The 16,199-nt window shown below is 46.4% G+C and overlaps 1 protein-coding gene across 2 annotated transcripts; it reads right to left on the reverse strand.

Annotated features, from left to right (window-relative positions):
• Positions 1–11,006: 11,006 nt before the first annotated feature.
• LOC123049229 (uncharacterized) lies at positions 11,007–13,424 on the reverse strand. Of its 2 annotated transcripts, XR_006423495.1 has the most exons (4): positions 13,092–13,424; positions 12,719–12,977; positions 12,309–12,544; positions 11,007–11,488 (listed from the first exon to the last, which is right to left on the reverse strand). XR_006423495.1 is itself a non-coding variant. In XM_044472186.1 (3 exons), the coding sequence occupies exons 1-3, from the start codon at positions 13,373–13,375 to the stop codon at positions 12,488–12,490; spliced, it is 600 nt and encodes a 199-aa protein (XP_044328121.1). In that variant the 5' UTR covers positions 13,376–13,424; the 3' UTR covers positions 12,004–12,487. The 2 variants fall into 2 exon arrangements, 1 of the variants encoding a protein (XP_044328121.1); XM_044472186.1 differs by lacking the exon at positions 11,007–11,488 and having other exon boundaries at positions 12,004–12,544.
• Positions 13,425–16,199: the final 2,775 nt, after the last annotated feature.

Genomic DNA, 16,199 nt, shown 5'->3' on the forward strand with positions numbered 1-16,199 from the left:
GCCGGCTTGTCGCAAGGCTTTCTTCATCTCCTTGAAGTACTTGTCGACGGACTTGCATCCTTGGATGGTGTTCTCCAATTAGCATTGAAGATGTTCCGTGTAGGTGGAAGGCACAAATTCTTGCCGCGTCGCTTTCTTTGTCTTGGACCAACTCATGTTGAAGCTCTTCAAAGGTGTGTGAAGCCACCATGTCGACGCATAATCATGGAAGTTCCATGTGGCGCACTTCACTTGATCTTCGGAGGGGACTTGATGTAGCGTGAGGTAGGCGTCCATCTTGGGCTCCCACTCGAGATACTCCTCGGGGTCTTGAGTCCCATAGAACGGAATCTCGTGGTCGGTGTCGAGGTCGTAGTAGCTTGTGGAAGTCGCGGACTTGAGGTTGGGGAACTTCGCTTGAGCATAATCTTGAGGTGCTTGTTGGCGTGTCGTATGTCCAAAGGCGAAGATGCCTTGAAGTTGCTTGGAAAAGATGCCAAGGTAGATTGTGAAGTCGTAGAGCGGTGGTTGGTGTTGAGCTCTTGACCTTCACATTCTCGTCGATGATGGTGTCGATGCCATATTGATCTTGCCGGAGATGGTAGCTTGGAATCATATGCACTTGAGCGTCTTCTCGAAGATGAGGGAGACCTCTTGGCATTCTTGATGAGGGCCTTGAGCTCCTCCATTTGAGCATCCATCTTGGTGTAGATGAAGTTTTTCATGGCGCCGAACTCGTCATTGTTATTGTAGACCGAAGTAGATGTGCTTTGCCTATCCATCATAAGACTCGAGTAGAGGTGAGTAGGAAATGAGATAAACAATACGAAGTTACCTTTTCCCAATGTTGAGGATGTATCCCATTTCACTCAATGTGAAGTGAAAGAATAGTGGAATTGGTACCTGACTTGTTCACTCACACCTACAAAGTAAACCTTATCGAGTGGCTTGGTTAGGACAAGTGGCACAAAATTCAAGCAAATGTTAGTCAATGATATCAATAATGTTGAGGAAGATTCACAAAATTGCAATGCAAAGCAAATAGATCAATAGCTATAAATGGCACATGGAAACACACACAGATAGATAATTGGGGTCGTGCAACCAAGAAATGAGCCCAAATGTGGAATCCGTGGAAAATGCTCTTATTGCACAACTCCAGAGAGACGCTAGCATGATTGCTCAATAGGAGGATACGACACTTGCGCAAAACCTATAAGAGAAAAAACGTATCGAGTTTCTATCCCATGTATGCTATGTATGGATGATTCCCGGTGTTTCATACACGACGATCCAAGATGATCAATGATGGTATATGACATGCAATGTGACGTGATGATATGGCTATTGCTTACAAGCTCTTTTGTATATCCTCTTTTGCTTAAAAGCTTTTCTATATGGTCAATATGCACAATGCTCAAACCAAGATAGCAAGTGTGTATATGCGGGAACAATCTTGCGACACAAGAGATGATATGATGATACCAAGATGAGGTATGTATGGAATGGAAGGTGCGGATCAATTATCAACTAAAGTGCACAAGTAGCGTTGCCCACCAATACTCAAATAGCTAGTCTCGATAGGAAAGTGACGCAAAATTAGCTTGGGGTTAACAATGCAATAGCAAGGGAGAATGTACAATGATGTCGTCGAGGTTACCGTCCGTGGTTTACGGTGGTGTCAAAATAGTGAAGGAGTCGTTGTCGATGTTGAGTCCATGGCGAAGATGAGAGGCAGGGCTCTTGATGTGGAACCATTCCTAATTAGCCGAAACACCTTAGGGAACGCAAAAGCCATGAACTCAAAATCTCAAACGGCAATGTCAAATGGTGGGAGCGGAAATGCAGTGGTGGTCCCGGAGTCGGTAATGCAGAAGTGGAGGTGTTATGCGGAACGTATGTGGTGGTTGATGAAGGAGTAACTGTCTCTAAGTAGCCGAAAACCTTAGGAGACACGAATCACAACTCAAACAACCACAAATTCAATGGGGATCAAAATGCGGTAGGTTGCGGAAGGCTACGGTGGTATTGCGGACGATATGGTGGAGGGCCTAGGCAAAGATGCCAAAGTTCCAAAAATTTGATGAAGTCAAATGATGTTGGAAGTATTTTTGTGGGATGGCGTATGTCGATAGCTTCAAAACGAGCTAAAGAACGTCAAAATCGGAGTTCAGATGAATTAGTTATGGCCGAAACAAGATTACATCCATGTCAGTTTCAGGGGTACCCGGACATCCAGGAGTAGGTCCAAATAATCCGGGTTCGTCAACTCTGGTACTGTTGTTCGGGTGCGTGGGTGATCCGGACGTTCGGGAGAGGGTCCAGCTGATCCGGGTGATGTCCGGATGATCCGGGTGCATGTCCGAATGATCCACGCAGGTCAAAGCTGCTCGGGATTTCCTCTTGGGGACACGATTTGGGCAGAAAATTTCGATTTCGATGGGTCAAAATTGATGGGAAAAGAAAATTTTTGGAGGGGTTTCCTGGTGAAGAGGTGGGGAAAGCCAAGATCACTTGTCAAATAACAAAATCATGGATCAAACACAACAAAATCTCACAAGAACCAACAAAATGCAGGAAATATTTGGGCCTATTTTTCGTGGGGATTTTCAAATTGGGACAAAAACATACAAAACTAGGCCAGAAAAGGAGGGGGGAGACTCCAAATTCGTGATCAATGTGGCTCATGATACCAAGATGATGTAGGGTGGAACTCTAGGGGGCGATCTTTCACGAATTTGAGGGGGATTCCTCGAATAACATGATGAACACGGGGATGAACGGGGAGAAATCACAAGAGAAACACTCAAGAACAAGTCCAATCACACATCCACTAGGCAATCATACACACAAGATCCACAAAAGTACATGATCAACACAGAGAAAGATACAAGGTAGAGTTCATCCCAAATCCAAAGGAGATGGGGTCTTGATGATCTAGATAGATCCTTGCCACAAAGGGGGTCTTGAATCCCCTGGGATCTTCTCACATGCTCACATGGAGGTCTTGAACTCCATGTGAGTGGTCTCTCTCTCTCCCTCTCCCTCTCTCTCTCTCTCTATCTATCTCTCAAGGGAAGTAGACGTAGGAGCAAAGCTAAACTAAGATGAACTATCATATTTTCTAACCCTACAAATGAGGAGGGGGTCTATTTATAGTCCAAGCCATGAAGGGGTAAGTGAGTGGGCGAAATGGGTACATGGGCCACGGCCCGAGTCATGCGCGCAAGCAAAGGCCGGATGATCCGGGCGGCCGTCCGGATCATACGGCTGTGTCGTAGCCATTGTCGGGGGGTCCGAATGTCCTGGTGGGTCTGAATGATCCGAGAGGGGGTCCAGATGATCCGGCTTACAAGCTCTTTGGTCAGGAAACTTAACCATCTTTGATTAACGAGCTAGTCAAGTAGAGGCATACTAGGGACACTCTGTTTTGTCTATGTATTCACACATGTACTAAGTTTCCGATTAATACAATTCTAGCATGAAAAATAAACATTTATCATGATACAAGGAAATATAAATAACAACTTTATTATTGCCTCTAGGGCATATTTCCTTCAGTCTCCCACTTGCACTAGAGTCAATAATCTAGATTACATAGTAATGATTCTAACACCCATGGAGTCTTGGTGCTGATTATGTTTTGCTCGTGAGAGAGTGTTAGTCAACGGGTCTGCAACATTCAGATGTGTATGTATCTTGAAAATCTGTATGTCTCCCTCCTTGACTTGATCGCGGATGGAATTGAAGTGTCTCTTGATGTGTTCGGTCCTTTTGTGAAATCTGGATTCCTTCGCCAAGGCAATTGCTCCAGTATTGTCACAAAAGAATTTCATTGGACCCGATTCACTAGGTATTACACCTAGATCGGATATGAACTCCTTCATCCAGACTCCTTCATTTGCTGCTTTCGAAGCAGCTATGTACTCCGCTTCACACGTAGATCCCGCCAAGACGCTCTACTTGGAACTGCACCAACTTACAGCTCCACCATTCAATATAAATACGTATCCAGTTTGTGACTTAGAGTCATCCGGATCAGTGTCAAAGCTTGCATCGACGTAACCATTTACGACAAGCTCTTGGTCACCTCCATAAATGAGAAACATATCCTTAGTCTTTTTCAGGTATTTCAGGATGTTCTTGACCGCTATCCAGTGGTCCACTCCTCGATTACTTTGGTACCTCCCTGCTAAACTTATAGCAAGGCACACATCAGGTCTGGTACACAGCATTGCATACATGATATAACCTATGGCTGAGGTATAGGGAATGACTTTCATTTTCTCTCTATCTTCTGCAGTGGTCGGGCATTGAGTCCGACTCAATTTCACACCTTGTAACATAGGAAAGAACCATTTCTTTGACTGATCCATTTTGAACTTCTTCAAAACTTTATCAAGGTATGTGCTTTGTGAAAGTCCAATTAAGCGTGTTGATCTATCTCTATAGATCTTGATGCCCAATATATAAGCAGCTTCACCGAGGTCTTTCATTGAAAAATTCTTATTCAAGTATCCTTTTATGCTATTCAGAAATTCCGTATCATTTCCAATCAACAATATGTCATCTACATATCATATTAGAAATGGTACAGAGCTCCCACTCACATTCTTGTAAATACATGCTTCTCCAAAAGTCTGTATAAAACCATATGCTTTGATCACACTATCAAAGCGTATATTCCAACTACGAGAGGCTTGCACCAGTCCATAAATGGATCGCTGGAGCGTGCACACTTTGTTAGCACCTTTAGGATCGACAAAACCTTCTGGTTGCATCATATACAACTCCTCTTTAAGATATCCATTAAGGAATGCAGTTTTGACATCCATTTGCCAAATTTCATAATCATAGAATGCGACAATTGCTAACATGATTCGGACAGACTTAAGCATCGCTACGGGTGTGAAGGTCTAATCGTAGTCAACTCCTTGAACTTGTCAAAAACCTTTCGCAACAAGTCGAGCTTTGTAGACAGTAACATTACCGCCAGCATCAGTCTTCTTCTTGAAGATCCTTTTATTCTCTATGGCTTGCCGATCATCGGGAAAGTCAACCAACGTCCACACTTTGTTCTCATACATGGATCCCATCTCAGATTTCATGTACTCAAGCCATTTCGCGGAATCTGGGCTCATGATCGCTTCCTCATAGTTCGTAGGCTCATCATGGTCTAGTAACATGACTTCCAGAACAGGATTACCGTACCACTCTGGTGCGGACCGTACTCTGGTTGACCTACGAGGTTCGGTAGTAACTTGATATGAAGTTTCATGATCATCATCATTAACTTCCTCACTAATTGGTGTAGGAATCACTGGAACCGATTTCTGTTATGAACTACTTTCCAATTTGGGAGAAGGTACAATTACCTCATCAAGTTCTACTTTCCTCCCACTCACTTCTTTCGAGAGAAACTCCTTCTCTAGAAAGGATCCATTCTTAGCAAAGAATGTCTTGCCTTCTGATCTGTGATAGAAGGTGTACCCAATAGTCTCCTTTGGGTATACTATGAAGACACATTTCTCCGATTTGGGTTCGAGCTTATCAGGTTGAAGCTTTTTCACGTAAACATCGCAGCCCCAAACTTTAAGAAATGACCGCTTAGGTTTCTTGCTAAACCACAGTTCATATGGTGTGGTCTCAACAGATTTAGATGGTGCCTAACGTGAATGCAGCCGTCTCTAAAGAATAACCCCAAAACGATAGCGGTAAATCGGTAAGAGACATCATAGATCACACCATATCTAATAAAGTACGGTTACGACGTTCGGACACACCATTACGCTATGGTGTTCCAAGTGGCGTGCGTTGTGAAACTATTCCACATTGTTTCAAATGAAGACCAAACGCATAACTCAAATAGTCACCTCCACGATCAGATCGTAGAAACTATATTTTCTTGTTACGATGATTTTCCACTTCACTCTCGAATTCTTTGAACTTTTCAAATGTTTCAGACTTATGTTTCATTAAGTAGATATACCCATATCCGCTCAAATCATCTGTGAAGGTCAGAAAATAACGATACCCGCCGCGAGCCTCAACACTCATCGGACCGCATACATTAGTATGTATTATTTCCAACAAGTCAGTTGCTCGCTCCATTGTTCCGGAGAACGGAGTCTTAGTCACCTTGCCCATGAGGCATGGTTCACAAGCATCAAGTGATTCCAAAAGCCCATCAGCATGGAGTTTCTTCATGCACTTTACACCAATATGACCTAAACGGTAGTGCCACAAATAAGTTCCACTATCATTATTAACTTTGCATCTTTTGGCTTCAATATTATGAATATTCCTGGAGGAAATAGACCCTCGTGGTCAGGTTGATCGTGCTTCGGCGTGGTCAATAACCTCTCGTAGTTGGTTTAGCGATTGCTAAGGTGCGACGTCTTTGCACGTTCGTAGTCGGATCATCAAAGTCGGCTTCCACCAAAGACAATAGTTACCATCTCATCGAAAGACGGGACACCTTCGCCCCTATCACCACAAGGGTAAAAACCCTGATGAGATGGGAATGGAAAACTTTTTATCCCCACATGCAGGAAAGGGGACGAGGATAGGCATGGGAGGGTTGTCGCGGGGATGGGAATGGGAGTCAATACACACCTAGGTAATCCCCATTGCCAGCTTGACCGTGGCTTGACCGGCTGTCACACGATGGTCAGAGCACTATCTAATGGCCGATGGTCGAAGCACTATCTAATGGCCTCAACGGGCTTATCGTCGATTGTATCATGTGATTTGATACATGGGAAGGAACGTCCATAGTCATGCCCTGGGATGTCACGATGTTGTGAACCTCGTTAACAAATCTCTGAGTCATGCTCGTGCTTGTGTGATTGCTTGTCCTCGAGATGTGCACCTCGGATTAATTCTAACACATAAACTAGCTAGATCTTTTAGATCATGCTTGTGCATAAATGAGCTAAATCTTGTAGAGACTAGCTAAATCTTCGAGAGCATGCTCCGGTCCATATTAATTGACGCACACTTAGTACAACTTTGTGAGTTGTACTAAGTTTGCATCAATCGAAAGGATCTGAAATTCCCCTCTCGCCACGGCCGCTTCGGTGAGCTGCAGGGCGAAACCCTAGCCGCGCCGCCAGCATTCCACCCTCCGCCTCGCTGCCATCGGAGGGCGCAGCCAAGCAAAGCCTGGCTCGCATCAACGGTGGCGGGGCCCTCGTCCTCTCTGGCTGGTGCTTTGTGGCGTGGGGTGCGGAGGCCTATGGGGACGCGGCGCTCGACGCAGGGCATGGCGGGGCGGGGGCATGCATCGGTGCCGACGGCACGGGCGGGTTGCCTTTCCGCTCGACCGCCTGGGCGCGTGCGCTGGCCCGAGCCTGGGTGAGTAGTGCATGGCACGTCGGATCTGGCGGAGCGCCCGTCGATCTGCAGCAGGCATGGGGGTGGCGGGCGTGGCCACCCCAGGTGCGACGGTGGTTGTGACCGCGCGCCGGGCGCGCGAGGAGGGCTCGGGTAGCAGCGGCTCCATTTCATGGTTGCCCTACGGGCTCTTTCTCTCTGACAGGGTGCTATGGTTCCATCAATCGGGTGCCTGGGTAATGTGTTGTTGTCGTGGCAGTCATGTGCGCCTCGGTGGCTGGTAATTAACAAGGGTGTGGGCTTGCGGTGGTTCGGCGACGTGGATTCGGTTGTTGGGCTTCGGCATGTGGCGCGAGGAGGTGGTAGCAATCCTTCCTCTTCGGGGTCCAGCATCGGCTGCGGTAGCTTGGACCTCGGGAGCGTGCTTGGGCAGACCAGATCTGGTCCGGAGGCTGGTCGGGGTTGTCGCTTCGGGTAGAAATGATCGGGCGTGGTTCGGGTGGTGTCTGCGGGTGGTGGTCGTGTTAGCATTGTGTCATTGCACGGATCAATGCCGGTGACCATGGCATGGTGTCGTGTGAGCTCGCCTGGCCAAGGGTTCGAGGCTGGCTCGCCGGCAGCCATTGGCGGTCTCGGAGTTGTGTCCCCTAGCCCACCGGGTATTGGCTGGGGATGCGGGTGTGGGTGCCTCCTATGGAGGAGGTGCCTACCCAGACTCGGGGAATGATGCCGGGCTAGGAGCAGATGGAGTGTCGTCGCTCTTCCTTCCGTGGTTGAGTGCATTGTGACGTGGGTGGTGCACGCTATCTCGCGCCAGGGATTCCCGAGCAGCGGGCCCGGATGGCGATCCGTGTGGTTGCTCTCCAGCGGGCATCATTACAATGTTGGTGGCTCCCCTCCCGGGTTGTGTGGGAAACAAGAGGTGTTGCGTCGGGTAGCTTGGACATGCCTCCCAGTGGGCGGCGTCCTAATCCGAATCTAGGGATCTGACATCGTTGCACCCCTTCTGGCGGCCTCTTAGTGGCACGGGTGAGTTGTTGGGCGAAAGCTCCATGTTTTATCGCCAACGACGGCAACACCCGAGGGTGTCACGCTCTTCTTCAAGACGTCATCATGGTTCTTCTCTCCATGTCAGAGCTCCAAATGAAGACCTTAGTCTGATGGACTCGGCATCGCCGATGCTCAGTGCTATTCTCCCTCTTGAGGGCGTTGTCATGGAGCTTAGGTGTGCTAGGTCGTTGTGTGGGGGTGTTTAGTTCTTCCGGTGCTCATTGTTGGTAGCGTAGTCACGTGCATCTTGCGTGTGCTGGATATCTCTGGATCGGCTTTGTAAGAGGGATATCTCACCATTTTGTATCGTTCGGCAGTATACTTCTTCGGTTGTTGCTTTATTTATGGACGCCAATAATGTGCGTATGTTCGGTAGTTTGGGTGTCCGCTCCGAACAACCCCGTTTGGGCTAGTAGTCAGTGGAGCCGAACGAAACCGTTTGGACAAGATCCCTTATCCCTGGAATGACCCAGTCAGCGCGCGACCCAGTCCACACCGCGTGTCTCGACGCCGTCGGCCAGGTGAATCAAGAAGAGGATCGCCATAATCCCAAAAACCATGCTCATCACCCTCCTCCATCCCTCTCGATCCCCTCCACAGTTCCCTCCCCCTCCATCACCCACCATTGCTCTCCATGGAAGTTGCCATGGCAAGATCTATGGATCTGTAGCCCAAATTGAGCCATCGGCCAGGTGAATCCCTAACGTGTAACCCATTGGAGAGACAAACGATAAAGGTTTATACCCGACAACTGTTCTACAAGTAAGGTTTTTTACATTCATGGTTATCCTAGTTAAAAATGGTTCACAGCATAGTTTAAATTTAGTTGCCATGTTGGGCGTACAAGTGCTTGCCATGCTGGTTTGAAAAAGATACTTGCCATGTTGGGTCTACAAATACTTGCCATGCTGGTTTGAACATTAGTTACCATTTTTTTGGGGAACTAAAATTGCCATGATTGTATAAGTAAACTTGACGTGTCTGCAAACTGAACTAGTCGGATATGAACGTGAGCAAGTAAAAAGAAGCGTGACATGCTTTCGTCGCTAAACTTGTCGTGTTTGCGTAAACAAACTTAGCATTATTGTGAAACTGAACTTGTCGTGCTTATGTGGGTGAATTTGCCATTTACTAAGCAGTGAACTTACCATGATAGCTTCATTAAGACAACACACGCATTGGTCGGGGGATGGCTAGTGTCAAAGTAAACTTTTCATGATTGGGTGATTGAACTTGCCATGTCTGAGTTAACAAATCTTGGCAGGAAATATAGTTGCCATGTTTGATAAATTAATTTGGCCGTGCAATCGTTGGTCAATTTGTCAGGTGTGTGTAAGAGTGTAGGAGGCATGTGTGCGCAAGTAATATTGCCGTGAGTGAACACTAGCATTGGCAATTGTATGAAAAATGAGCTTGGCATGTTTGGCCTACTAAAAATGTGTCGTGGCTGCAAACAAAACCTTGTAGGTGTGTGCGTAAAAGGATGTAGAACTGAGTTAGTAATGCTAGAGTAGATAAAATTGCAATGCTTTCATCAATGAACTTGCCATGCTTGCATCAGTAAACTTGCCATGTTTGTACGACTTAAGTTGCCATGCTTCTGCCACTGAAGTTGCGATGTGTGATTCAGTGAACTTGCCATGAGTGCACCAGTAAGACCACACACACGTTCATTGTTTTGGCGAGCTAACTTGTAATGCAAACTAAAAAATTGGAGGTTCCAGTCGGAGCTAAGGCTATCAAGCGGTTACACCGTGTTTCAAGTAGACAACTTAATCTACAAGGTCTGCACCATGTGGGACATGTCGGACTCAGAAGCCGAAGACCCAAACAAGAGACGGAACTACATGGTGACAAGATACATAGCAGAAGGGGTGTATTACTGCCAGTGCTGCAAGTTTGAAAGAGATGGTGTGATTTGTTGCCATATTCTAACGGTAATGGACATGAATGGCATGAAACAGGTGCCACCAAGGTACGTACTTGAGCATTGGTATTGGAACGTAGATGAAGCACTCTGCTAGCATGGCTCACAGCAAGTCCTCGCAGTGCATGAAGATGGGCCCAACACAACTATGGAAACAGTCAGGCGTGTTGTGATATAAACATTCCAAATTTTGGTGACATTTAGCATTTCAATTTAAAAACAGCAATCTTGCCATGTGAGCAGATATAAACTTACCATGTTGTTACAAAATGTAGTCGTTCATATCTGAAAAAGAGGAGAAACTTTTGCAAAAAGGTGCATTCGATTGCAACTATGTTCGTCGTAAAATGAAGAGCTAATTGTATTACTATTGCAGGAAACAAATAATGTTTATTTGACATTTTGATTGTAGATGTAATATTCATCATGTCGCAAGGATTAAAAAAATGAGGGGGGGGGAGAAGTTTGCAGTAAACTGACAAAAAAATAAAAAATGAGATATGCTGCCTCATTTACGAACAAAACGTAGAATGCATATTGTCGTGTGTTTCATCCTTTTGGTTGCCATGTGATGTGATTAATTAATAAAGTGTCGTTGTTGTTGCACGTCAGAAAAATGAAACATTTGAAAAAACGAGACTATCATGACGACGGACCTTTATCCAACAAAAAAAACTACAAAAATTGACACCTTTATGTGTGACTAAATGATCTGAAAAGTGTATTGACTTTCAAATTGAACGACAAAAACAAACTGTAAGTATAAGCGTAAACGGGTTGCCCCACTAACAGTTAACAACATTTGACATCGAAGTTATGTTTTGAAAAATACAAGCACAAAGGGTTCACGACACAAACATGGTGATGTGCGGGTACAAAACGACAAGGATAAAAAAATTGAAGGACGGGGAAATTGGGTGGCAGTACCTTACATTCATCCGAACAAAGAATGTAAGTACAGAGCTAAAACAAAAGTCTTCATTATTTCATGCATTCACCGGTATCTCTTGATAGTAGCTTTAACGTCATCCTCTATCCAAGCCTTTGCACCCTCCCGCTTGTTAAAAATCAACATTCGTGACCCAATTCCACAGATAAATCTTCCTAAGCTCTGCGACTATTTCCTTCTTCAGAGTTGGCACCTTCCTGCCTTCCCACTTAGCAAGATATTCCAATGTTTACATACCGCAGTCGTAGCTAATTTCAGTGAGGAACATAAAAAAGAAAAAGAGAAAAAAATTAGAAGTTGCCATGCTAAAACACATAGATGAAAAAGGTTGTTGTTCTGACTGGGAGAAGAACTGAACATCTGGTAGGTAGAGAAAACAAATGGAGTGCAAGGACTAAATAATAGTTGATTCATGTGTGGTAGTAAAAGTTGCCATGTCGAGCTAACTGAAAAATGCCATGTTTGTGAGATACTTAAGTAGCCATGTTGGAGAAACAGTCAAAAATAAATTTGATATGTTGAACATCTGTAGTTGTCATCTAGTAGGTAAGAAAGTTGCCATTTTCTATGTAATATGGTAGCCATGGACAGTTAACTAAAAAAATTAATGTGGTGGGTGATGTGTCAGCGTGTCGTGCTCGAGGGGCAAACATAATAGGTTGCCATGTTTTAGTAATGAAGTTACCACCTAGTTGTTTGTATAGTTGCCACTCCAAAAAAATGTGAATTTGGATTGGTAAATTTGCCATGCTCAGGGAAACAAGGTAGAAGTTGAAAAAAAATGGCGAGGAATGAAGTTGCCATCTAGTAGACAGTAAAGTTGCCATAGACTGGTACTTGAACTTGCCATCAGGATGATATGAAATTACTGTTTCAAGGGCTGTGGTGGAAAAATGACTTGTAAGTTAAAGTGACATCCAAGAAAAAGTTGCCATGTTGAACACAATGAAGGTGCCATCTAACAACCAGCGGAAAAATGCCATGTAAAACTATCTGAAATAGTCGTGCACATGAAAATGAAAAAAGACAAACTCTTATGTGTTTCCCTACGTCGTGGACTTCACGTACTTGATAGGGTAATCTTTGAACTAGACCTTAGAGCCACTGTAGTGACGCATCCAGGTTTCCTTCAAGTTATTGATGAAAAACTCTATGTGCGAACAAAGAGAATCGTCGTCCCCCGAACGGATTGAGTCCAGAACATCAAAACGTTGCTTCGCCAAGTTGATGCAAATCGTGTAGTAGTGTCAAACTTTGTCGTGTGAATCATTGGGAGCAAGCTCTTGGAACATCTCGAACATCACCTGTGCGTTCCCAGAAAATGTCAAAAAGATCCAAAGAAATCATTAACAAGGAGAAAAAAATAAAACATAGGTGTGTGAAGTGGGTGAAGGAGGTGGGGGGATACAACATGTTAAATATGGTACAACAAAAACAGTCATAGAAAAGGTTTCAAAACCCGAAGGAAGGGTACATACAAATTTCTTCAGTGTGAGCTTGTAGTCACCATGTTGGGCAAACACTTTACAAACTTGGGGATGAGAGAAGTCGCTGTCCCAAATTCTCCTCATGATGGTTGTGCTCATAATGATCTTATCGGGATGGATGTCAATGTGTCCGTTGATATAGTCAATACCCGCGGCAAAAACATTCTGGGATAGTTTGCCGGTATGCATCAGAGACTTGGTGAGATCGTCCATGTGAACGAACGTGGAGTAGCAGTTGATGACCTTAGTTCTGTCCAAACATGAGCTAGAATAAACAAGCAATCAAAATATAAAAATGTGATGAACATGTAAAAATGATATGAACTAAGGGGGGAGAACAAATGGAGGGTGAGAAGCAAATTACTCTCTGATTGCATTCATATGCATGTTGTTACTTCGCACATTTCCAAAACGCCTCATGATATCATAAAGTTCTTGTTGTTGCTTCGTGGCCTTTATTGGAGGTTCGAAATCCACTTCTGGGGGAGGTTGCACAACCCTTGCCGGCCGAACAGAACCTGGGGTGACACTGCTGTGCACATCATCAGAAGTGGTAGCATCTACCGCACCAAAGCTTGAAGGGGCTTGTGTCTCCTTTTTATTCCTCGGGAGCACATCCTGCTCCATCTTGCAAAGCGCTTCATCCATTGATGATGATATCTCAACAGGAGATCCTTCGTGTAGTAAACGACCATGTGAGAAAGCCATTCTGTAAACGAACATACAATTAATAAACAAAAATAAAAAATGGAGCTACAAAATAAAGCATGTGATGGGTGCATTAAAAATTGTTGCAAATGCAAGGCATGACAAAAAATAGTATATTAATTTCAATAAAAGAAAAATGAAGAAGGTTTCCAATACAAGCAAAAGAATAATTTGCAATGAAAGTGAAGAGAATGGGAATAGTTTCTGGAGAAGATGTACATATTGGATTGGTTCTAAAAGATGAGGATTGGAACGATAAGTTGCCAAGGCAATAATGACAAACAAAGAGTTGCCATCGTATGTGTCTTTGACAAAACAAAAAAGTGGTTTACTAGAAAGTTGTGCATCAATGGTTGAAATATATGTTGCCAGCAATTATAAACATGCCATGTGTGCAGCAAGTTGTGCATAAAATGGTTGAAAAAAATGTTGCCAGCAATTAAAAACATGCCATGTGTGCAGTAATTAATTTGTGCATGTGATGTTACACACAAGGGATGGAGAGAGAGGGGGAATGTAATGATACCTTGAACAATAGGCTCAGCAAATTTAACAGCCTTACTGGCATCAACAATGGGTTGCGCCATCATCTGGACTAGCGCGGACGGGAATGCATACGAGACTGGAATAGCATCGACTGGCTCGCTTGGTTTGCTCAAATCAAGTCTGAGGCTGAAAGATGGTGGCGTGAAAGCCAAAGGGTGCCTACCCTTGCGCTCATTATGCTTTTCAATCACACCAATAGATGCTGCCAGTGGAGACAAATCAAGAAACATGTCGTTGTCGACTGATCAGGCATCCTTAGGTTTGGCAGTGGGACGGGGAGTCGTGTTCGGAATATCAATAGCCACCTTCTTGGTTGTCCCTTTAACAGGATGGTCAACTCTTGGAGTGTAAGGAACCCCCATATCCAGTGGGACACGTGTGTGCTTGAGCGTTGGATTGACATGAAGCTTTTCTTCACCTCCAGGTCCCTTCGTCTGATCAGGATCGCCAGTCTTTGCCCCGGGGAGCAGGCGGGAACAAGGTTGAAGCAGACACAAACCCTGTGACAGCATCCTTGACATGTTGATCATGCACATTGCCTGCCTGATCAACTCTTTTCCGAGGGCTCTTCCTGGTACCCACTCCATGTTTTGCTGTTTTCTTGGGGACAACATGTGGAGCTGTTTTGGACACAATGGGCGGAGGAGAGGTGCGATCATGGGGGGCATCCCCGATCTGCTTGTTGCATCACAACCGGCTCCTTGTTTTCCACAAGAGCTGCGGCAGCCACACTTGTGCGATCTTCACCTAATGGGCGACCTTGCTCAGACGTTTCGACAAAGGTATTTGCTGCATGCACATCCGGTCGCTGCGTTTCATGCGCAAAATCAGAAACTGCACGGATGGCACCACCTTCAAGCCCCTGCCCCATGGATACCAATGCAGGCGCAACCTCCGACGTTCTTGGGGAGATCAATTCATCGGAACCCCCTTGTCGGCGTCCTGGGAACGGGGGTACCCAGACTTGCCTTCCTACGGCCCACGGCGTGGCTCTGTCAACGGCCCGGTATGGCCCAGCTTCAGCAACAATGACTCAAGACCCTCGCGAGGGGCCAAGCCTCGCGAGGCGGACGACACCAAGACCTCCCTAGGGGCGGCCTCACTAGACTGGCTCCCGAGGAGTAGAGATATCTATGCAAGGTGCACCTCACGAGGTTCATATGACGTGAGCCATGACGACCAAGGCCAGGCGGGCGCCAGCGGGCGCAGTGTGCCAGTTTCCTCTTTGGTGTTAAGGAGGCAAGCGCAGGCGCGGGGTCCCGAGGAATCAACTAAAGGTTTCCATATCGGTGCAACAAGACCAAGACCGCCAGGACGGCAGGACGGAGGTCGTCGCGGAGCCCACTACAGTGTCACCACTAGAGCCTTTTGTAGGCGAAGACTACTTTTGTCAGGATAGCTTGTACTAGTTGTCTCCCTTCAAATTTGGTCGTTGTGGGATCCCTTCCCGCCCACATTTGGGAAGAGGACCAAGGCCACTATAAATAGGACTTAGCCACCTCCATAGAGAAGGAGGATCGATTCCACCCTGACCACCTCACCAGCTCATCGAGCTCAGGAACACCTCACCTCCTGAAGCTGTTCAACCACTGTACTAGTTCATCCTCAGCCCCTCGAGGCAATCCACCACAAAGCTGGAGTAGGGTATTACACCGCAAGGTGGCCCGAACCAGGATAAACTGTTGTGTCTCTTGTCCTTTGGGTTCGTCGAGCTAGGCCCTGGAATCATTGAGCAGGCAGACTGGGAGGGGAGAGTTCTTCGCATGCACCCCAGAGTTCGAACCTCTCAAGGGTCTGCGGATCCCCGAATCTGACATTTGGCTCGCCAGGTAGGGGTGCGTCAAAGCCTCTCTTCCGTCGGTCGACCCGCCGGTGCTCCACCGCCTCCATGGCTGATGCTCGCCGAGCCCGTACCGAGCGGCAAGCCGCTCTCGCCGCCCGCGTCGCCCAGACGGCGCCCGTCGGCGGGCCTCCTCGCCGCTCTCCATCACATGTCGCCAACGCTGCCACCGGCCCGACGGGACACGAACAACAAGCTTCGCCGCTGCACCCCCTTCGTGCGGCGGGATGGACGCATCACCACCCCATCGCTGACTCCGGCTGGCTCGTCATCTCACGCTCGTCGCGGGCCGGCGGACGCGCAGGCTACGCTACTCATGGCGCACGAGCTCCTGCGCTACCACCCCGTCAACGACTTCTACGAAGACTGGCTGGACTG

The sequence above is a fragment of the Triticum aestivum genome, chromosome 2D (assembly GCF_018294505.1).
Source record: "Triticum aestivum cultivar Chinese Spring chromosome 2D, IWGSC CS RefSeq v2.1, whole genome shotgun sequence".
Taxonomy (NCBI): domain Eukaryota; kingdom Viridiplantae; phylum Streptophyta; class Magnoliopsida; order Poales; family Poaceae; genus Triticum; species Triticum aestivum.